The sequence below is a fragment of the Amphimedon queenslandica genome, unplaced genomic scaffold, assembly GCF_000090795.2.
Source record: "Amphimedon queenslandica unplaced genomic scaffold, v1.1 AMPQUscaffold_13392, whole genome shotgun sequence".
Taxonomy (NCBI): Eukaryota; Metazoa; Porifera; class Demospongiae; order Haplosclerida; family Niphatidae; genus Amphimedon; species Amphimedon queenslandica.
This window is the reverse complement of record NW_003546372.1, coordinates 141,241-164,107: the sequence shown is the minus strand read 5'-3', so window position 1 is coordinate 164,107 and position 22,867 is coordinate 141,241. Positions and strand designations below refer to the sequence as shown.

The window sequence follows — 22,867 nt, the reverse complement described above, 5'->3', positions numbered from 1 at the left end:
GCTTAGTTTTACAAATAATGCATGTTGTTGCAAAAGTAAAGAGCCACTCCTCTCTCAGTGGGCGTATTCTGTAAACAAGCAGAAAATGGCCACTTCTGGTACGTGTTATAACGTAAATACTGGTGTTATTATCTATTGTTGTTACAGATAAAAGCAAGAGAACTGTTCCAGGATATTTCAGTTATTATTCAATTGAAAATGCCCGTTACTCTATAGAAGCAGAATCGAAGGTGATGTCGTCCTTCCCGGACCACACCAATGAAGACAAGTGTTTTATATTGACCCCAAGATCCACTCAAGATGATCCTATAATAATGGCTGTATTTGATGGTCATGATGGCAGTAAAGGTTCCACGTTAGCAGAAGGTATGCTGTACAGCAGATTCATTAATCCAGATGTACTGGATGAACTCAAAGCTAATCCCATGGAAACACTAAACCAACTGATACTTGAAACTGAAAAAAAGTTCTTTCGAGAAATTAGAAATTTTGTAGAAGAAAAAGATGATATTTTAGGCACATTACCAAAGGTATCAGAGCAGTATAATACGGAATAATATTTAAATTATTGTTGTTATTGTTGTCGTTAGGGTGTAACGTCGTATGAAGCTTATATACTGTATCCAGAGAAGATTAACAGATTGCAAGAGATAGAACCAGAGCTGGCTGGAGGGACTACTGCTGTTATTGCAGTTGTGTTTAATAATAATCTTTATGTAGCCAATGTTGGGGACTCAAGAGCTATTGCTGTTTATAAGGATCAACATAAACAAGTAAGAGAATGAGAGAGGAGTATGATAATGTATCGTATTGTTTTATAACAGCTATCAGTTGATCATGGTGTTGATAATGAAGATGAACTAAAGAGACTAAAGGATCTTGGATTGGATATCGAACAAATAAAGAGAAATGGCAGACTAGGAAGTCATGAAAATACAAGAAGTATTGGGGACTATAATATTAAAATAGGATACAAAGATGTGGATGTTTTAAGGTATGGTACCAATTACCTGTGGTATGCAACTAATTTAAGTTAGTCCATGCTAAATTTTGAAAATAAAAAATTATTTGTGCTACAATCAGTTCAAAATTTCTATGTAACCATACACTGTATACATGTGTGTCATATGTACATGCAGAGGAATATAGCTTAAAATGGAAAATTCTCAATCTTTTTGGTAAAATTTGGCCCAAGAACATAATGACTTTGGCCCAATTTTAGACCAACTTTTAAAAATCCAATTTTAATCAAATAAGGTCAAACTTTCTACACAACCTTTATACTTGTATCAGAACACTCCCTAGCTTCTCTCTCTCTCTCTCTCTCTCTCTCTCTCTCTCTCCCCCTCTGAGCATATGTTTTACATGTACATGTCAATGCATAAATAATTCATTAAGTGCCAAACCAAAACCCAGCCTTAATTAATAATATCACCTAATAAATAATAATCACCTAAAGCACATGGTCAAGCACATGTTAAGTTTATAGTGCCAGGAGAAAAGAAACCAATACCTCCCAGTATGTAGTGGTAAGCCCAGTTGTGTTAGATAATAAGCATAGGCCCTGTATATCTAGTGTCAGCACACATGTAACTGTACAAGCCATATTGGTAACAACAGCTTTTTAAGGCAGGCAGGGAGGTGAGAGTTTGGCCATTAAAAACGTTTTAACCCCCAGTTCCGGTTCTCAAGACTGGACTGCCTAGCCTGCTGTTCACCACGGCTTCATGCTAACACAGTAATTGTAAAAGTTTGTTTATATTGTCACATGGTATGACGACAATTGGTGTCTCTGAGTCATGAAAAGAGGGTCAATGGTGGGATGCTAGGTAGATAGCCAGGAAAGAAGCCTAGGCGGGTAGGCAGACTAGGAGCATCAACCGACTGTGGCCAACACTCTGACGTCTGACTATCGACAAGAGTTGGGTGTAGTGTCCTCTCTTAAATTTAATGTCACTTTTATTTAATCTCTCTCTCTCTCTCTCTCTCTCTCTCTCTCTCTCTCTCTCTCTCTCTCTCTCTCTCTCTCTCTCTCTCTCTCTCTCTCTCTCTCTCTCTCTCTCTCTCTCTCTCTCTCTCTCTCTCTCTCTCTCTCTCTCTCTCTCTCTCTCTCTCTCTCTCTCTCTCTCTCTCTCTCTCTCTCTCTCTCTCTCTCTCTCTCTCTCTCTCTCTCTCTTTTATCACAGTTCAGCTACTGGTCCTCCTGGTATTGCTATTCCATCAATAAATGGTCCTTATCCTATTAATGATATTGAATACATTTTATTAATGTCTGATGGTGTGTACAAGACATTAGAGTATTTAACAGATCCTCCTACCAGTGATGTATATCCTAGACTACTCCAGTTAATACAAGAAGCTGAAAAGAGTGTCGATCTTCAAGATATTGCAAATAAAGTATTACAAGATATTAAAATATCACACGAAGTAGTTTACTATGACAGTGCAATGACTGATCCTAGATCAACAGTAGCTGTTAACTGCAGGAAACGTGATGATATGACTTTGATTGTACTTAAATTTTAAAGAGATGATCACTAATCCCCATGTGTGTGTGTGCTGATATATGCATGTTTTAATTATGTAATCATGCATATGACTGTTTTGACAAAATGTTATAAAAGAATTTCATTAGTATATGATAACAAAGAAAGATGGAGTTGTCAATGAAGCACTGTAGCTGGCTAGTAGTTTTCACTGCTCTCTGTCTCATCAGCCACTCCAATGGAAGAGACATTCTATTAAATGATTTGAATTCTAGCACTCCTAACTGCAGTGTAGCCCCAGACAATGCCTCTTACCAATTGCAAGATTCATTGGAAAATATTTCATCAAATGTTGAGTTAATTCTTCAACCAGGTTGTCACTGGTTGACAAGGTTCAGTCCTGTTACTGATATAAGCAATATTAGTATAGTTGGTAGTGAAGAGGAGGACACTGTCATTAGTTGCCAGGAAGGAGTTGGATTAGCTTTTATAAACATTACTGACCTAACCATCAAATATGTTACCATACTGAACTGTAGTCTGTCTGGTAGCAATGTTAGTAATGAAATTAATTCCTCTGTCCCCGAGTTTTTGTTAACATTTTCCATTGATCCTGCACTTCGTTTTGGTACTGTTATCATTAATGCCTTGGATGTAACATTATATGGTGTATCAGTAAATGACACTATTGGTATAGGACTGATGGCAGTTAATGTTCTAGGAAGTTTTACCATTGATTCCTGTGTATTCTTTAACAATACGCCAGTGAGTGGGCCTCAGAAAAGTACAGGAGGTGGCCTGTTAGTGTACTATCACAACACTGATAACAATGTCTCCTACTCTACTCACATGAGTGTCAGCAACTCTAGTTTCCTTTACAATATTAACTGTGACATTATTGCCAGTTACTTAATTTATCCTTCATTCCTTCCTTCTCTTACTACCTATCCAACTGGAGGTGGTGGTGGGCTATCAGTGATCCTCGCCCAGAGTGACTATGATGTCACTTTGGATATCGACCAGAGTTTATTTAAGAATAATTCTGCTACTCATGGAGGTGGTATATTGCTTGGTGCATTCATTGGTGTCCAGAATTCACACTTATCCATCACTGACAGCACATTTGAGAGGAACGGTTTTGATTTTACCCCAGAGCATTTCATGGATCATAATCTCTCTGGCCAGGGTGTCATGATTATCGTTGATATCATCTTCCCTCCAACTCAACAAGCTCCGTACATTACAGGTAACAACAGCATATCAATTGAGAATTGTCATTTTAGAAATAACATTGCTTTATCTGGCTCGGCATTGCTATACCTCTCACGCTATGCTGTAGCAATACCTAGCGTCACGTCTTACTCACTGAGGTTAAAGGACTGCTCCTTTGAATATAACAAAGCATACTTTGGTGGGGCTGTGTATCTCATGGAAGATAAGTATAGAGGAACTCAAGAAGGTACTCGTGTATTGTTTCAAAACTGTAAATTTATGCACAACAAACTGAGGGCCATTCACAATGGGTTTACAAGCACTTCAGTTCAGAGCTCAAGCATACTTGATGCAGTTGCTTTGGACTTATCATTTATTGAGTATAATTCTTTTCTTAATAACACCGGAACACCACTGCATACAACAAGAGGTATCATTCATATGCATGATACAGTATTGATAGCTAATAATACAGGAGTGTATGGTGGAGCAATGGGCCTCTCTTCATCCTCTTATCTGATTCTTCACAATAACAGTGCAACTATTCTCGCTAATAACAGTGCCTTTCTTCATGGAGGAGCCATTTACTTTACGTTTATAAGTACAAATGATGCCATCAATTATTTCGATTGTTTCATATTTCTGACTGAATTAAATGCATTTGCAGTCTATGATTTTAATATCAGTGATCTTAACATAACGGTTAGATTTGATTCCAATGTTGCACCCATTGCTACACAGATATATGGATCAACATTGCAAACCTGTGTCTGGGCTAATAGATTTGTCGATCAAACCAATATAACATCAGTGTATTATTATCTGGAGAAAGTGGGAATATTCCAATTTAATCCAAAAATTGATGATAAAACATTTGGCACGGCTTCATATAAATTTAATGTCACTACAAATAACTACCCAGTGATGCCTGGTCAAGTATTGGATGTAAACGTCATTGCTTATGACAGATTCAATCAAGAAATAGCTGAACTGATATATTCCAATGTTGACGACAATCAAGTCTATGGCCAGAGTAAATCGTACATCGATAATTCTGTGTATTGGTTTATACATGACCGTGAAACAAACACTCCACTATCAGTTAGAACAATTGATGAACCAGAAAGACAACAAGACTACCCCGTGACTTTATTCTCAGTGCAATCAACATCAGAATATACCATGAATGTGACGGTTAGGGATTGCTATCCAGGGTTTGAATTCAGCTCTTCAGGCGATGACTTGTACAAGAAGTGTATATGCAATGCTGCCTTTGCTGTTAAATATCCAACCATCATCTGCTCACCAGAGACGGTCTCGTTTAGAGTCCCTAACAACTTGTGGTTGGGGCCAGTTAACAGTACCACAAAGACACTGATTGCCCACACTTGTCTCTTTGACTACTGTCAATTAGGTTCCAAGGACAATGTAACCAGTCTGGATTTTGATGTCCAATGTAAAAATGGATCGAATAGGGCTGGCCTCCTTTGTGGACAGTGCAAGGAAGGATACAGCATACAATTTGGGAGTAACAATTGTGCCAGATGCTCCAATGGATATGTGTCAATGATACTGTATTTTATAGCTGCTGGAGTGATTGTTATTGCATTAATTGGTAAGGTAGGGATCACTGTGTCACGTGGGTTTCTCAATGGGCTCATATTCTATTCTAATGTAATCGTTCCATTCCAGTCTTCTTTGTTAATGCAGCAGCCCAGCACTGGAGTCTTTTTCTTCCTTTATACTTTCTCAATCATTAATCTTAATATTGGGTTCCCGGTTTGTTTCTACGATGGAATGACTACACTCACTAGAAATTACTTGAATTTTGCTTTTCCAATCTACCTGTGGATACTAATGTTTCTCAATGCATTCCTCACAAAATACAAATTTTGCCTCAAGTACATACTTTGTGATGATAGAGCTGGAGTATTTGCTAGTACAATACTCCTAAGCTATGTCTCTGTGCTACAGGCCTGTACTTCTGCATTGAGTGTTACTAGAATCGATGATGATGCTCCTTGGAGGTGGGCTCCTGACCCTAGCATAGAATACTTCAGTGCAGCTCATGCCCCGTTGGCTATAATAAGTATAATAAACATAGTAATATACATTCTACCATTCCCTATATTGCTAATGTTCCCACCACTAGCTCTCAAGACCAGGATTGGTGTATATCTGATACCTGTATACGATGCATTTTGGGCTCCGTACAGAACCTCTTTTCATTTCTGGATTGGTCTGAGACTATTGGCACGTGTGCCTCCATTTATACTGGCTAGCTTTGTACCTTATCCAGGTAATGTCTTTGGCCTTGGGTTGTACATAATGATACTGCTGTTCATTCACGTCCTTGTCAAGCCATTCAAAGGAGCTGCTCAAAACATACTCGATGTCTATTTGTTGCTAAACATTCTTCTGCTAGTTATGGTAAGTCTATTTAGTGAAGCTCAGATAGAATTCTTTGATTCTCTGTCCGAGATACCACAGGGTATCTACGTTGGTTACTTGCTAGCAGTTTACAGTGCATTGCTCCTTGCTCTGTTTGCAGTGTTCCTGGTTGTCTCTTATCACATTTACATTCGCTTCAAAAGGGTCAGAAAATGTTGGAATGGTATCCTAAAACGCATCAAGATACTTTTAAAGAGAAAGAAAGATGAAGTACAACAGATAAAAGAAAGTACTAATGCTAGTACTGAAAATGCCGATCCACCAGAACTAGTCAAGTACACTGTACTGAGGGAGCCTTTACTGGAATATGGAGAAGCGTCTCTAAAGGCTTGTTACTCAAAATTAAATTGACAAACTACAATTCAGAGTGCTTGTTATTATTATTATTATTATTATTATTGTGTTATTAATGTGTTATCATTATACTGCTTTAATAATTTGAGTGAAAAGAGGAAATAGAAATAAATTTAATGCCAGGAGATGAAATAGATTTATTTTATAATAATATCGTTACTATAACTACAACCGTTTTAAAGCTTTCTTCTTTTCCTTCTTCTTTTTCTCAGCAGCTGCTGTTGCAGCAGCAGCAGTACTGGGGATCTTTCCTTTATCTGTTCCTTTCTTTTTCAACAGCTCTCCATCTTTGTCTTCCTCAGTGCTCTTGGAAGATGAAGGGCAACAAGCATCAATGCTGGTTGAAGAGGAGGTGGAAGGTTTTTGTGGTTTAGCATGAATCTCTGTCATCATTTTAGCATATCTTGAATATTCATCGTATTGCTCTAATAATAGTCTACCAGCTTCTTCGTTTAAAGCTGATTCAGGATTCGGATAGATTAGTAAGCATTTGACTGTCTAGTGGGAGAAAGAGAGAGAGAGAGAGGGATGTGAGTGCAATGAATTTCATCATTTCCAGGTTTCCACAGGATTTTGGCATAGTGCTCATGCAGCTTCTTGTCAGTGGATTGTCAAGTTGGTCAAAAATTGGACCAAAGACCCTGTACTAGCATATCACCAAAAAATTACTAGGAAAAAAATTCTCTGTTTAAAATTTTCTGATACATATACATGCACATGTTCTTATGTTGTGTATCAACTATGAGCTGATTCTGATCAAAATTGTATTTTTACGAATTTTTAAAGTTGCTCAGGCCAAACTACATGTATAACATGGTCATTGGCCAAATTTTGCCAAATTATGAAAAGGCAAGAATTCTCCATCTTTATAATTTTTCTGATGCATATTTTCCTTATTCAATTTTTATGAATTTTTAAAGTTGCTCAAAAATCAGGCCAAAGTCCATGTACTATAGTAAATGTCCATTGGCCGAATTTCGCCAAAAATGAAAAGTAGAGAATTCTCCATTTTTTAATTTTTCTGATACATATACATGTCCTGATGTTGCATAGACACTTTGAGCTCATTCCAATCAAGATTAGATTTCTTAAATAAATTTTTTAAGTTGCTGAAATGTCAGGCCAAATGCCATGTACTGTGTTGTAGTGTTGTCAGCTCATGAAACATGCTGTTTAGCTCACTTAGCATGCTTTGTGGGAAACCATGACATGAACATTTTTCCTCCCTCACTCTCAACTCAAGCTTACTAGTAAAATATGTTTTATTCCGTGTTCGGGTTTCCAGTCCTTCTTAAGTGTGTTGACACAGATCGCTCCATTTTTTGCAACATTGGGATGGAATATTTTAGTAAGAAAGAACCCTAAAGATTAAAAATAAAAATAACAAGTAGTTAATTTTATTTCATACCTTGCGGAGGTACAGCAGGGAACTCTTTGCTCAAAACTAGTTTCATTTTAAAAAGGCCACCTTCGTATGGAGTGCCAGCTACATTAATTAAAGTAGGTAGGAGGGAATTGTGCATAGATATGAAAAAAATAATAATCATTAATATAAAATTATAATAACAAACAATAATAATATCTTACATGGTCCTTCAATGGATGCTTGTATGTCAGTAATGTCTTCCTCATTAATAAACATCTTTATTCCTTCTGGTGGGGATTCTGATATTTCGTATACTTCTCTTGATATTCTTTTAAGTATGTGAGGCGGTAGATTCTCTACATTACTGATGGAAGAAGTCTAGAAAAAATAGAGAATATATATATAGCTGCAAGTCAGTAATGATACTAACAGAGGCCATGGTAAAAGAGAGAGATTAGACCTTGAGAGGAAGTTGATGAAGAACCCAAAAAGGCGCCTAAAACCTTTTTAAATTATGAAGCCACGCCTATGAACTAGCTAGTATAGTATACGGAAAATAAATGTCATCTTTCAAAAGTATACGGTTTGTTTTCTTTAAAAAATAATCATAAAAAATTATTATACAATAAACAGTAACAAAAATGAAATTTATAATCAGACAGATTGATATATAATTTTAAATATTTATATAAAAAATTAATTAAACTCTTGTAGCAGAATGGGATTCGTGGGCGGCACGATGATGAGAGTTGCCATGGAAACTCCCGACCCTCTTACTGAAATAAGACGAGGAGGAAGTGGGTGTGGTTTGAGAGAGATAGGACGGAGTAGAGGAGGCAATGCTGGGGGAGGGTAAACTATGAGGATAGGGCGGGGCCAGGTAACTATGGGGAGGAGCTTGGTTGCTATGGGGAGGGGCTATTGTACTGTACGGAGAGAGGAGGCTAGGAGGCTGTCCTCCGTTAGAGGAGGAGCCAGCAGAGTATTGTCGGGCATGAAAGTTTATAGCAGGAGGAGCTAATTCCGCCGATAAATTATGCATATGAGACGGAAAGAATATGTTATCTGGTGATACTCCACTGGCGGTTGATAGAGTATGGGCAGAAGTAACAGAGCCTTGTCTCTGGGGGCTGAATAGGCTATGATCAAGGGGAGGGAGGGAGGAAAGATGGAGCTGATTCTGAGACGATAGCTGGTTTATCCAGTGACCGTTTTTCTTTTCTTGTGGTATCGATTTAAGCCAGGCCTTTCTCGTGTTCCGCCGAACGTAAAACAAAATGTAGGCATTCTGTGATACCAGCTGGTCTTCGCTCTGGACTGGAAGGACTCGGTGATCATCAAAGATATACCACTGATTGTTAACTGGGTTGAGACAATGGGCTGTATAGTGGCCACGATTCATGTCACCATAGTGATAGCACACACTGTAGAGGTCATACATGTAACTAGGAGGATGTATCGAGGCCGAGTTCAGATTGTTAGTGACTACTTTGGTGTCGTGTGTTGCATGTACAGGAGAGGATATGACTGGGGTCAAGGATTTCTTTGGTTTCTTGTTCTTTTTGAAAATGAAAAACTTACGACTTTTGTCCTCAAAATGAGTGCTCTTCCCGTTTGCCGGTAAAGTTGAGATGTTTCTTCCACCGTTGAGAGCAACAGCAACTTTAGTGGAGTGATTCTGATAGGCCAGAGCTGAGGAAGGACGGAGAATGGGAGTCTGAGAGACGTAGGGCGACATGTCTAACCCAGAGGTTGGAAACTTTATCCATGTATCCAACTTAGCCTGGGTGTATTCGTCCTATTAGATAAACATAATAAATCCTGTCTTCTTTCTTTCTCTCTCTTCTTACTTGTTCAAATCTCTTCAAATGGACTATCAATATGTCAGGTAGTGTTGAAAATGTGATTCTTTTCTTTGCTCCAATTTGAGGACGCTTGCATTGAGGACAAGACCAAGAGTCCTCATCACCAAGCTAGAGCAGGAAAGAAGACACGTTAGTTCACCCTCTTTCTCTCTCTCTCTCTCTCTCTCTCTCTCTCTCTCTCTCTCCCTCCATACTCTCTCTCTCTCTCTCTCTCTCCCTCCCTCCTCTCTCTCTCTCTCCCTCTCTTTCTCCCTCCTTCCCCTCTTTCTCTCCCTCCCTCCTCTCTCTCCCTCCCTCCTCTCCCTCACTCCCTCCTCTCCCTCCCTCCTCTCCCTCCCTCCCTCCTCTCCCTCCCTCCCTCCTCTCCCTCCCTCCCTCCTCTCCCTCCCTCCCTCCTCTCCCTCCCTCCCTCCTCTCCCTCCCTCCCTCCTCTCCCTCCCTCCCTCCTCTCTCTCCCTCTCTCTCACTTTCTCTTCTTGAGTGTGCCACTGAAGACATTCATCAAGAGTTGCTTCCAAAGGAACATCATAATGCTCTTTGACTAGATGTACACTGTCATGGAGCAATGGCTGTGTTTCTGGAATATCAGTGCATACACTAAAGGGAATTAATGAATACATCATGTGATAAACAAGACATTTCCCTTACCAATCCTTGATCCATTGCTCCCATTCAGCTATTATCTTAATGTGCAACTCATAGCCCCATACTTTACTTAATGAGAGTGCCCTGAGAAAGAGTAATAAAGATTTCTTTTATGTAAAATTGGCATACTTTTCAACGGTAGGTGATTGCAGTGGTGTAGTGCAGTAAGGATCCAAATACTCTTGGCCTTGTAACCCATCTAGCACGCGGCACTTGAAGAATATGTAATCCCTACAAATAATCTGAGAGAAAGAAAAGGTGACACATAATTATTGATACACTGTAGAAAGCTTAGTTGAACCTGGCTCTAATTTCTGGAGTTACATATGAGCAATTTTAAGTTTTAGCAGACATGGAAACAGTTTTTTTTAATTCAAATTAAACTGCACTTTCTACATAATATCAAAATAATTATGTTTTAGAAATAATCTTCTAGACATTTTGACCTGTTGGCCAGATTTTTAGCAGCTTATAAAAATCATAAAAATCTAAGGAAAAATATGAACAATTCTCTCCTAGCCATTTTGACAAAATACCCATACAGTCTTTTACCTCAGGATTAACTCCTTCATGAAGATATTTCTTTATTCCTTTGAAGACAACTGACTGGAGCTGTGAGTAAGTGAAGTCCCTCCAAACCCTCAGACACAAAGGAGTACCAAACCTAACAATAAAGGAAAAGGATTTGGCAGTGATAGCACATTCCACACATTCCATGCATTACTTATTAAGGACTAAGAACATGTCTCATTGACTTCTAGTGAGAATATTTATGTACAAACGTACATAATTACGTACACACAATAATGACCTCATTTATTAGTGAACATACATACATGTACACATACATCAAATAGCTCAGTTAATACACAATTATTACATGTACACTGTATGTCAATTATGCTACATGTATCTACATGTACCTAATGAAATAATCACAAGCACTCATAAAATGGACACACACATGCTGTCCTTTTGAGTACATAATACATACACACATATGTTATTGTATTATTTTGTTGCTAATCTTTTTAGTCATATCACATAAGGACATCATTCATTTAGCAAGTCACACTGTCTCCCTATCTCACTCTCTCTCTACAATAACACGCTCTGGACTGGATGCCGCAATCTTATACGCTTCAAAACACAAACCAACCAATCAATAAATTAGAATACATTTATGGCAAAATTTGTTACTAATTAATCAAAATGCCGTGAAAAATATCAATAATAATAATAATAATAATGAACACTCTCTTACTTTTTGCTGTACTCTCCCTGCCCCACTCTATTCTGGAGTATTATGTAAATGGTTTCAGAGCTCTTTTGCTGTTCCATTACTGGCGGGACAGGAACAGGTGGGAACATGAAGTCTCCTTTATACGGGGTGACCTCATAAGCATAGAGCATAACATCATCGGGAATAATGGCAACAGGGTCGGTCGAGTGATAAAACTGATTAAACCCGTCCTCTCTCATAGTCCCTATCACGAGATAGTGAGGGAGAGATCTTGCCTCCAAGGCCAGCTGTTTCTGCACTTCTTGGACCAGGCATGTGACTTTGACGCTCAAGCCAAAGAGCATTAGTTTGGTCGTATTTTGATGTCTTCGTGTCATTGTTATGTAGATTGGACGAGTCCCACGCCTTGGTACTGAGAGAGAAATCGAGAGGTAAGGGTCAAACGTGTTGGACTGGTTTCCACACTCTGGGCAATGAAGACTGGACTGATAGTTCCCACCAAAGAGAGAGTAGACAAAACTATCAGTCTGAGAGGAGTCTCTGTCAGTGTCTATATGTACCGGAGGAGGAGTCTATAAGGAAGAAAGATGTAAATAAATAGAAAGTGATAATGGATATTGTATTACATGTTTATGTGTCTATGTGTACAGTCAAGAATGGAGAATATAAATAACACTTATCATAAACAAAATTAAAGGGTGAATAGGTAGGAGAGAGGGGGAGAGAACTAGAAAGATAGTGAGGGAAATGAGAGAAAGAGAGAGAGTGAGGGAGGAATCAAGGAAGGTTTGGAGTAATCTAAAGTACAAAGAAATCAGTGCAATAGAATGGAATGAAAGATATTTGATATGTACACACACACACACACACAGATACATTATTACACATGTAACTATGTACACATACATGTATATCATTGCATGTACTGTTACTTTACCTTTGATATTTGATGCCTAGAGGCTAGATTAAGGTTATCATGAAGGTATCCCAGCAACCAGAGGAGAAACTCCTGGGCATCATGCTGACTCCGCCCTCTATACTGCTCTGCCCAAAGACCAACAACCTCTTTAAAGATAGCACTAATCCTTCCTTCATATTGCCCTCCCCATAAAGATTTTATGAGATAAGAGAGGACATCAATGACAGCTCCAGGACTGTCCGGTGAGAGATACTCCTCCTGCTGAGAGCTAGCTCCAGTAGTGAGTGTATTATGAGGTGAAGCAGGTCCCCTCCTTTTCTTTTTTCTCTTTAAAGTGGCCAGGTCTCTCTGACAATCATCACTGATGATATAGTGCAAGAATCTCTCTGTGTTTCCAAGACATTGTAAGATGGCGTTCATGAAACAAGTGTTACCATGATTCTTGATACCAATCAGGCCGGGTATCGGAGGTAAAGGAAGAGGATTTAACCCACTGCTGGTCAGACCCACTGTCTCTACTGGTGTTGGTAGCTGCTCTCCTTTATTTGATTTATTGCCAGAAGGAGGTGGCGGGGGAGCTGGTCGTGATGGTACAATACGATGTTCAGCTTTATGATCAGGCAGCCTCAGTGACATTGACCTGTTCTTGAAAGGCTCACTGCTAGGACCTTCCCCTCTTACTCTCCCTATATCAGCATACTTCTCTAAACTATCATATCCTGGTCTGCCATTATCCAGTCTGCTATTATCCCCTTTCTCTCTCCCGTTGGCCAGTGTGGACATGAATCTCGGATAATCTGTCTGCAGCATTGGTCGAGGTATTATCTTCCCTCCTCCTCCCCCGTTGTTAATGCTGGAATCAATCTCATCGTCGTCGTCAAGGAAATCATCACTTGATTTGATGCTTCGTTGAGAGCCTTTTCTAATGAACTCTTCAGTTCCTCCTCCTCCCCCTCCTCCCCCACGGTGATTAGAGGATGAGGAGTGAGGACGTCTTGCTAATGGCATGCTCTCAGGACCATACCCTCTGAACTGCTCATTTTTACTTCTCCTCCCAGGTACCTCTGGTGTCCTTGAGGCATGTCGGTCATTATCAGACTTCTTTTTCTTCTTGAAAATTGAAAACTTTTTCTTTTTATCCTCTTTACTGGCTGGCTGTACGTTACTGGAGAGAGATTGAGAGCGACCTCTGTAAGGATTCTCCTGGTTGGAAGGTGTAGTGTATCTTCTACCGCTGGCTCGTTTGGACTGGTTGTTATGGTCGGTGGGTTCATGCTGCTGCAGGAGAAGGTGCGCTGGCGGTGGGTACTGGAAGTGTCCTACTCCAGGACTAGGGGCTGTTATCTCCACTGGTTTCCGATGGTGATGGTGCGTCTTTTGAAACATACCGAACCAAGAGGAAGAAGAGGGGAGAAGGAGAGAGGTACGGTGAGTGAAGCAACTTCACTGCAAGATTGTTGAAATGCTATTTTAGAAATTATTTGCAGACACGCCTATAGATTAAACCGCATATTTTCTATTTTAAAAGTACAAAAAATTTTCTCCAACTTTCATCTGAAAGGAAAAAAAAAGCTCCGAAGCGGGGAATCGAACCCCGGTCTCCCGCGTGACAGGCGGGGATACTCACCACTATACTACTTCGGACAGCTGAGCACCTAAATTTGATATTTTGAAATTTCAATGTGATCAATGACAATAATATTAATTATTTCAAAATTTTAAACAATTATTATTCAAAACAGTTAGCTTTTCCCCCAAAAGAGGCCTTTTACAAACCCAGTCAATCCTCCTCCTCTTCTCTCGGCTCTGTGACTCAGAGAGGGCATCTCAATATGTCCCAATGCTAAATCAAAGAACAGAGGTTTACCAGATAAAGGGACATAGTCTGGAGGAAGGGGTGCCAATGTGATATTAGACCGAGTAGGAAGAGGAGATTTTAAATCAAAATCATCCAGTCTATTAGTCAATGGCTATAAAACAAGGCATTATTATTAGTTTATTACATTCACTACAGAACACACATACTTTATCGTGTAGGCTTAATGCTTCCATTTTCTCTTCTATACCTTCAGATTCTAAAATTAATAATAAATAATGAATTATCTACTCATGCATGGTAGTTAGGCTACAGCTCCTACTAACCGAGTATACTGTTCACTTGAACTTCACATTTCTTTCCTTTTGCCTTCTCTTGTAACTTCTGTAACTTAACAAGATGAGCCTACATTTTAGTAGTAATACCAATAATAATGATAGTATAATGATTTCCCCATTGCTATTAAATGGACCACATTGTTTAATTCCTATTAAAATTGCCGTATTTGTAAAAGGTAAATTCCCTTTATAGCTCCATAATAATATGAAGGATATTATTTACATTGGTTAAATACTAATACTAATATTATTATTATTAATCATAGTCATACCTCTGCCTCAGACTGCCCCCAGTCTTGGAAATGTTTTATAGCCTCAACAGTCCGTTCCAAAGATCTATCCAACAGTGCCACACCCTCTGCCCACTTCTTCATGGCAGTGTATGTCTCTGCTATGTAATAGCAACGGAATGCTTTGAAATAAAAGGATTGGGCTATCACAAATTTCTGCTCCATCAAGTCAGTATGAGAGTCGGCTAATTCTGCAACATGCTATGAAGGAATGATAGTGATTTGTAACCAGCTGCTATTACAAGTGCCCTCTCTACCTGCAAAAGGATGTCATACACGCGTACAAATTCCTCGGGTTTAGCTGATTTCTGTCCGGCTTGCTTCGGTTGCTCTAGGGTATCAAGAAGCAAGAGGTTTCTTTCAATAGACCGGCTTAGTTTCTCATGAGATAGATAATCTAAAAGATTTTGCAAATTTGCTTTGATTGCTTCAGTCTTTTGAGACTTTTTCTTATCAGAAGACTAAAAAAAGTAGAATAAAAAAATTTAATTTAATAAGGAGAGGGGGAAAAAGAAAAAAAAAAGCTCCGAAGCGGGGAATCGAACCCCGGTCTCCCGCGTGACAGGCGGGGATACTCACCACTATACTACTTCGGACAACTTGACACAAAAATTCAAAAATTACTTACAGATTCTTGATTGATCTCATCCCTTATAATTTGAATGGCATCCTGGCATTCCATAAGTATCTTCTCATAGAGTCCCATCTTCTCCTCAACATCTTTTGCTGCTCCAATCTCACTAGACAGCTGGTTCATTTTTATAAGACAAACTCTGACCCTCTCATTTTTAATAGGCAAAGCTTTTCCCTGCCACTGCACCTCTGTTAGCGAAGCAGCAACTTTCTCACCAGTTTTAGCAAGCACCTCCTATCAATAATAAAACAAACAACAATAATAATAATAACAATATTTAATGCTAACATCTATTTTAGCAGCCAGTATATCAGATCCAGGAGCATCAGTCCTTAGTTTCATTAAGTCGCTCACATCATTAGGCAGTCCCCCAATGTTATAAGCACAGTAGCGTATGTTAGGAGTAATCTCATCAACTCGCTGATGGTAAAATGGTCGCTGTTCCTCGCTTACTGCGTTACCAAGCTTTTGATAAATAGTTCTGAGAAAAGAGAAAGGAGAGAATAACTCTCATCAACTCTCATCTCAAGATTACTGAGAATTTCCAAAAGCGTCCAAAGCCTCTTGCCAATTTTGCTGTTCAAACAATACATTCCCATTTATCCAGCTGCTATAAGCAGACACTTCGAGCTTAGTCCTAGCATCGCAGTTGGGTATCTCTTCACACAGATTTACAAGGTCTAGGGCATGCTTCTTCGCTTTTTGTAATCTCCTCAAAAGATGAAAACGTTTCCTGGGGTCAGTATTACTTAACTAGAGATAGAGAAAAAGATAAATAAAGAGAGATAGATGTCCTTTAATATACCGTATACCAGTTTATTTTCGTGGTAGAAAATTTTTGCAAATCTTGCATTTCTAAGATTTCATGGAATTAATTTTTGCAAATGGCTTGCAGACTGCACCACGTGGCAATGAAAATGCAGAATTTTCACAGTAGAAAATTTCATGACAGAGCAAGAAACTGCAAATTTGTGAAAATATTTCACTGCAAAAATAAACTGGTATACGGTATTTTAATGAGCTGTTCAAGTACCTGCTTTAGTTCCATTGCTATAGCCCATGCTCTCTCAGCATTGATTAAAGGGATGTGAAGGAAGCGAACATCTTTAACAACAGCGGATGTTATTGGCTTCTTGTGGTAACGACTTCTGTGGCCTTGAGTAAAATGAAGAGCTTTTCTAATCCTCCTCAATCTCCTGGCACAGTAAAGCCTATTAAAAATAGAATTATTATTATAATTCCTATTATTACTAGTATTATTGCTAGTATTATTATTATTATGGAAGGACAAAAGAGAGAGATAGAAAGGGAAAGCCCATAATGAAAACAAAAGCGAAACAAAAGACAAACAGAACAGAAAGCTAAACTAAAATAAAATACATGTAAAATAAAACAAAAATTATTATCATTATTATCATTATTATTTACCTGTATCTCTGATAGTCCCCATGCTTAAGTCCATGCTGATTTTGCGCCTCTTTAATAAATGGTAACACTGTGATAATGAATTAATTACATATATATATTAACTAATTAACAAGCAAGGAACTATCATATTAAACAACCTTCCATTGTATACTGGAGTTCGGCAGTAGCAGCCTTCTCCTCTCCTCCTCCTACAGTATTTTCAGCTCCCTCTGCTTCCATTTTCTCTTCTTTTGTTACCTCAACAGTCTCTTCAGCCATTGTCTCAACGTGGTTAATTACAGACGGGTGTGGTCATGAATATTAATTAATTGATTTGTGGGCTCAAATTTTTGTTTTACTTCTATACTTTTTTATTTAAATTTTATTTCATTATACAAAAATGTTTATATTGTACATAATTTAGTATACATCTCAAATAACTTTAAAAGTTTTTGCCAATCGGTTTTTGAGGTCGTTGTATTTTAATCTTGCTACCATGCTTTCTCCTAATGTGTTCTGGACTATAATATGAGGTTGGTAAGCGCCGTGGCTTCCTCTGTGTACCACTATACACCTGGTCCTTATCCATTTGCTGCAGCTTGGCTTCTAAAGCTGCTATTTTAGCAGCAGTGCTACAATTTAAAATAATAGTGTTAATAATAATAATGTTAGCTTCATACCTTGCTCCACCTCTGAGAGTTGCCGAGACTGAGCTAGCATCCCATGTTTCCGAGACAGTGTTACCTGTTTTCTTGATGTATTGATCCGGCCTGGCCCAATCAACAATGATGTTCTTCCCAAGAGCAACTTTGCCATTCATGGTCTCTTTCGCTTTCTCTGCCTCCTGGAACAAACAACAATAAAGTGATAATAAACAAAGAATATAAACAAGTTGATTAGTATAAACAATGAAAGCAAATATATTACACTGAATATAACACTGTACTAGCATACACTACTATGTGGGCAGCTACTACATGCTATGCATTTCTTCTTAATCATACTAATCATTGTTTTCAGAAACTATAACAAGAATAGGCTAAGTTTGGCATTATTACATTAAAAGAATCCCTTTGGGAGATTAAACTATATGGATGCAATAATTATTATAAAATCGTTATTAGTTAAGATCACACTGCTTGCTGTTAAGTCAACCATGATCAGTTAATGTAAACAATAACACATGATACCACCATTAGACCAGCTCACTTCTCTTGTTGAATACTCAATGAAGCAGTATCCTCTTGGCTCCCCTTTCTCTGCACCAGTACTGTGTAGCATGTATTTAAATGATACTATTTTACCATAAGGGCTGGAGAATTGGAGTATATTTTGACTAAAAAATTAGATTTAACACAATAATTTAATATTCATTATAATAATTATTACGCTCACTGTGTTAGCCTTTTGTCTAAATTACCAACCCACAGTTTGTGTGCCTGTATGGATATTCCTGTATCTGGTACTGTGGGAGGAATGGGTATTTCATGGTCCAGTTGAGAGGGTGAGATTATAGAAACACTATCTTGAACATCATGCCGTCCCTGCTGTGAAGTGATAAGTGTTGCTTGAGAGCTCATTCCGCTGACTGCAGCCATTTTAAAGAGTCCTTTGTTCCTCTTGGTATCTCTTCCCTTTCAGTAAAAATGAGGAAATACAGGGGGCTACATGCATATGAAAGAGAGATTGGTTGTCCAGCCACACCCAAAAACAATAAAAAACCAAACCTTTTTATAACTTTATCACTAACCAGCCACGCCTACTTTATTGGCATCTTTCTTTCCTTGCCTTTCTCCCTCCCTCTCCTCCTCCTTTTAAAAGCTTGCTTCAGTCCGTGGCTATGACATTATTTTCTGATATAAAGTTTCTCTCATAGCTCCAAATAACTTTAATAGCAAAAGCTCTACAACAACACTCATGGCTGGACTTTTCAGAGGAAAGAAATTCACAATCAGATTGCTACTAGTATTACTCCTAGTTCTCCTTGTGGTCTTGATACAAATTGTGTCTGTTAGCAGAATAAGTAACCCCCAACCTTATCCCTGGGAAGTGGCAGAGCCTCACAACAAAAGAGATGAACTGAGAAATGATGAGACATTTAAAGACAAAGAGAGAGGATTGAGGACCATCAAGCCTCTCGTCAAACAAGTAATTATATATAATCATTTTAAATTATTTATTATTGCTGCACCCATGTGCAACCTCTATTGTCTTGCATTCAAAACACCTTGTATCCTCTCTATTTCTACTTTGCAACACCATTATTGATAAAATTGTATTGCCCCGATTGTACAAGGCTACAAGCCTATGCAAAAGCAATGAAGACACCTCTTTATTAAAAACAAGTAGTGTGGGCCCAATGGTTTCTAGAATAAAGAGGCCACACTATGCATGTATATTTACTCTGTCATTGAAGATTATGAGCTGATGGTCTACTATTAATGTATAAGTTATCATGTAATGGGAAGCCTCTTAAGTTCAACTTAGTATGCACCATAATGAAATTTGATCCTAAACATTGCTTTTAGCATTAAAAAGGAAATTATAATGATAGTCCTAGCATGCATAGAATGCATTTGCCACCTGTTTTTGATTACTCTTACCACCTGACACTTACCCCTGATTGGTATTTTAGTAATGATACTAATCAAGTATGTAGGCGTTGAGTCATGTCTCATGTTATAGGATGGGAATGATAATGAGAAAGAAGAAGGAAAGAAACATGATGATGGTCGTTCCTCTCCCTCTACTCCTCCTCCTCGTTTATCTGCACTCTCCACTCAACCCTCCTCACCAAACACTGCCCCTCCCTCTACTCCCTCTCCTCCTATTCATTTTTGCTACATATCATCAAAGGATGCCATCTCGGCCATCAAGAGAGCCAAGACTGAAGACTGTCGGAATCTTATCAGAAACATCACCTGTCAGGCTCAAGCAGGAAAACTCTACGACACAAGTATCAAGAATACTTGTCCGATTGGTAGAAATCCAACAAAGGCATTTCAACATGTTCCTTATGAGAATGGAGTTGGGCCTCTACCGAGGGTAGTGTATCTCCTCTCTGTCCATGGGAGAGCCATCAGGCAGATACAAAGATTATTCAAGTCGATTTATCACTCTGATCACTATTATTATATACACGTTGATAAGGTATGTGGAGAGAATGAGGGGAGAGGAGAGAGACTGGAAGTGCATGGTACATGTCTGATAACAATGTTCTGTGGGTAGTTTGTAGAACATGATGTTGACATTGTTTCTGCATGTTGATATAACAAGAGAATTGTACGTGTACACTCACGTGCTGTCCTTCATTGTTATTTTTATAACCCATTTCTTATTAGATCAGGATCAAATGTTAGACTAAATTACATGCCACAGTCTCCATTCTATAACATTACACTTGCATAAAAAATTAAAAGAAACTTGCATATAGGGCTGTGTTAATAATAGGTACTGTACCAGCTATGCACCTTTGATCCTCATTCATGCATTAAATCACCTCTCTGTAATTATTAGTCATTCACTAATTATGTAATGTTGCATACAGAACAGGTGGTCAGCTCTTGTTTTGTGATGCCAATATCATTTTTATTCATTTTTTCCCCAGAGATCTGATTATCTCTATCGTGAAATAAATCTCAAGTTTTCCGACTATCCAAATGTCTTTATATCGAAATGGCAGATGACTACGATATGGGGAGGCTCCTCTCTTCTTCAGATGTTGCTAAAAGCAATGGAAGACATTGAGTTTAAGCTCACTCACTGGAAGTGGGATTTCTTCATTAATCTCTCGGAATCAGATTATCCACTAAAGTAAATATTATATGCTGCTTTTTAATTATGGGATTTATAATGATGTTAGTGGCGTCAAAGGTTTTGCATTTTGTTAAATGTAATTTCGGGCACTCAACGCCCTACGGTTTTATAAAATTATTTCAATGTTATGACTCTCCGTCTGATTATTGTTGTGTCTCGTACACTTACCAATGGATGGATGATATACAATAAATACACAGACCCAGTCTTTGGGTATTGTATGTACACAGTAACTAGTCAGTAGACTGATCCACTAGTCACCACTTCGTCAATAGACTTTGTTTATTATGCCAGTTTAATTGGACCAACATGTAGTGATTGTTGAATACATAGAGACATGTACTGGACAGAGTTTTTAGTCTTGTACTGTGATATCAGTAACAATATTGGCTATATGTATGGTGTGTGTGTGTATTGACTGTGATAGTAAGAGCCAGTGTCACTTCCTTCCTTCCTCTTATTGTTTGGTGTGGCTGTTGCAATTAGGAACCAATTGGGTTTGTCCTTGTTGCCATGGGCCAGTGGCTCAATTACTTATCAGTGAAGCCACATTAGTCAATGGAGCAGATGTTAATTTAAAGATTTTTTAGTTATTGGCACTTTCTCTAAGCATCTCTTTTACTTACAGGTCAAATGATGAGCTGGTACAGTTTTTAAGAGTTCACAGAAAATCCAATTTTGTTAAAACACACGGAGGAGATATTAACAAGTTAGTATGATAATAATTAGAGAAGATATCTCCGCCCTCTCTTCTCTGTCCTTTGTTAGATTTATTCAAAAGCAAGGGCTTGATAGGACATTTGTGGAATGCGAGGGTCACATGTGGCGTATATCTAATCGCCAGTTACCAGACGACATCACTATTGATGGTGGAAGCGACTGGATAGTCATTAATAGGAATTACTCTCGGTATCTAGTGACCAGTAATGACCCATTTCTAAAAGGACTCAAAAAATACTACCAATACTCACTGCTGCCGGCTGAAGTAATTATTTATGCATGTATTGTGTTGTATAGAAAGTTTGCAATCAAAATTGGATTTTTAAAATGAATTTTTGAAGTTGCTTCATTGTTATACAGCTTTACTGATGCCTTTGTGCTGCATGTGCATGTTAAAACCTGAGCCTATTCTAATGACTTTTTATTGAATTATTTTTACAGTCATTCTTCCACACTGTACTACGCAATGGCCCATTATGCGCTACACTGGTGAGGAGCAACCTACACGTCACTAACTGGAATAGGAAGCTAGGCTGTCTCTGCCAGTATAAACACATTGTTGATTGGTGTGGCTGCTCACCTAATGACTTCCTACCAAAAGATATGAGCAGGTTGAAAGTAAGTGATGTACAGTATAATGTGACGTAATGTGATGTCATCAATGTGTGTGTGTGTATGTTATGTCTTCAGGGAGTTTGTTTATATTTATTGTTTTGTGTTTGTTATTTCTAGAATCCTGGTAATCAGAATTTTTTCGGTCGCAAGTTTGAGGCTATTGTTAATCAAGAGGTCATCAATGAGCTCCATTCACATGTGTATGGAGCTTATCCTGAAGAAACCCTCAGCCTCTCCTCCTACTGGCAGAACGTGTATCATTTCAAAGACACAGCTGCTAAGCCTTCATCATCACAGTACACCGTGTACCAATCTTTCCTCAGACTTGGACTGAAACTGATTTCAAAGCATAGGAACGAATCCGGTTGTCCGGCCCCGCCCTCCAATCCTCTTGTGAAGGAGGTCAGCGTTTATTATTTGGAGGATCTTTTTGTTGGATTAATTATTAAAATAAGTGATGAACTTAATGGTCAGGGAGAGCAAGAGATTCTACTTACACCAAATTCAGTATCAGAGCTACACGATCAATCCGAAGACATTAGCAAAAGAATAACGTCATTTGAGGTATGTAGAAATCAAAATTTAAGATTATTGCTAATAATTTCTCTCTCCCTCTCAATTTCTGTTGCTCTAGGTTGGCTCAGAGTGGGATGGAAAAGAGAGCATATTCAGGAATTATGGTGGGATAAT

At 38.4% G+C, this 22,867-nt stretch overlaps 6 protein-coding genes and 2 non-coding genes across 8 annotated transcripts in view; 2 read left to right on the top strand and 6 right to left on the bottom strand.

Moving 5' to 3' along the window:
* Positions 1-12: 12 nt before the first annotated feature.
* Positions 13-2,637, top strand: LOC100636410 (TGF-beta-activated kinase 1 and MAP3K7-binding protein 1-like). The gene is made up of 5 exons (XM_011405850.2): positions 13-98; positions 148-530; positions 591-773; positions 825-994; positions 2,187-2,637. The coding sequence occupies exons 1-5, from the start codon at positions 86-88 to the stop codon at positions 2,524-2,526; spliced, it is 1,089 nt and encodes a 362-aa protein (XP_011404152.1). The 5' UTR covers positions 13-85; the 3' UTR covers positions 2,527-2,637.
* Positions 2,638-6,566: 3,929 nt separating this feature from the next.
* LOC100636283 (ubiquitin-conjugating enzyme E2 S-like) lies at positions 6,567-8,403 on the bottom strand. The gene is made up of 5 exons (XM_003386837.2): positions 8,300-8,403; positions 8,091-8,247; positions 7,912-7,989; positions 7,752-7,864; positions 6,567-7,001 (listed from the first exon to the last, which is right to left on the bottom strand). The coding sequence occupies exons 1-5, from the start codon at positions 8,306-8,308 to the stop codon at positions 6,669-6,671; spliced, it is 690 nt and encodes a 229-aa protein (XP_003386885.1). The 5' UTR covers positions 8,309-8,403; the 3' UTR covers positions 6,567-6,668.
* Positions 8,404-8,432: 29 nt separating this feature from the next.
* On the bottom strand, positions 8,433-14,030 carry LOC100636156 (ubiquitin carboxyl-terminal hydrolase 31-like). The gene is made up of 8 exons (XM_019996926.1): positions 12,560-14,030; positions 11,644-12,194; positions 10,932-11,043; positions 10,509-10,621; positions 10,383-10,463; positions 10,202-10,331; positions 9,720-9,842; positions 8,433-9,667 (listed from the first exon to the last, which is right to left on the bottom strand). Exons 1-8 carry the CDS (start codon positions 13,925-13,927, stop codon positions 8,570-8,572), a joined length of 3,576 nt encoding a protein of 1,191 aa, XP_019852485.1. The 5' UTR covers positions 13,928-14,030; the 3' UTR covers positions 8,433-8,569.
* Positions 14,031-14,113: 83 nt separating this feature from the next.
* On the bottom strand, positions 14,114-14,185 carry Trnad-guc (transfer RNA aspartic acid (anticodon GUC)). Its single transcript has one exon. It is a non-coding gene; the product is annotated as a tRNA-Asp (tRNA).
* A 4-nt stretch (positions 14,186-14,189) lies between these two features.
* On the bottom strand, positions 14,190-17,330 carry LOC100636030 (signal recognition particle subunit SRP68-like). Its single transcript, XM_019996927.1, has 11 exons — positions 17,185-17,330; positions 17,048-17,114; positions 16,653-16,830; positions 16,155-16,372; positions 15,908-16,100; positions 15,614-15,853; positions 15,243-15,446; positions 14,968-15,186; positions 14,684-14,762; positions 14,567-14,616; positions 14,190-14,511 (listed from the first exon to the last, which is right to left on the bottom strand). The coding sequence occupies exons 1-11, from the start codon at positions 17,303-17,305 to the stop codon at positions 14,284-14,286; spliced, it is 1,797 nt and encodes a 598-aa protein (XP_019852486.1). The 5' UTR covers positions 17,306-17,330; the 3' UTR covers positions 14,190-14,283.
* On the bottom strand, positions 15,510-15,581 carry Trnad-guc (transfer RNA aspartic acid (anticodon GUC)). The gene has a single exon. It is a non-coding gene; the product is annotated as a tRNA-Asp (tRNA).
* A 70-nt stretch (positions 17,331-17,400) lies between the features above and the next one.
* On the bottom strand, positions 17,401-18,741 carry LOC100633004 (probable RNA-binding protein 18). The gene is made up of 4 exons (XM_003386811.2): positions 18,422-18,741; positions 18,236-18,362; positions 17,707-17,870; positions 17,401-17,658 (listed from the first exon to the last, which is right to left on the bottom strand). The coding sequence occupies exons 1-4, from the start codon at positions 18,622-18,624 to the stop codon at positions 17,469-17,471; spliced, it is 684 nt and encodes a 227-aa protein (XP_003386859.1). The 5' UTR covers positions 18,625-18,741; the 3' UTR covers positions 17,401-17,468.
* A 38-nt stretch (positions 18,742-18,779) lies between these two features.
* The window catches only part of LOC100635901 (xylosyltransferase oxt-like), a 4,737-nt gene continuing 649 nt past the window's right edge, over positions 18,780-22,867 (top strand). The window contains 8 exon segments of the mRNA XM_011405841.2: positions 18,780-19,174; positions 19,712-20,176; positions 20,634-20,839; positions 21,471-21,551; positions 21,611-21,827; positions 22,004-22,180; positions 22,295-22,741; positions 22,812-22,867. The exon segment at positions 22,812-22,867 is cut by the window's right edge and continues 4 nt beyond it. Of these exon segments, the coding sequence (XP_011404143.2) occupies positions 18,944-19,174; positions 19,712-20,176; positions 20,634-20,839; positions 21,471-21,551; positions 21,611-21,827; positions 22,004-22,180; positions 22,295-22,741; positions 22,812-22,867 (1,880 nt within the window). The 5' untranslated portion in view covers positions 18,780-18,943.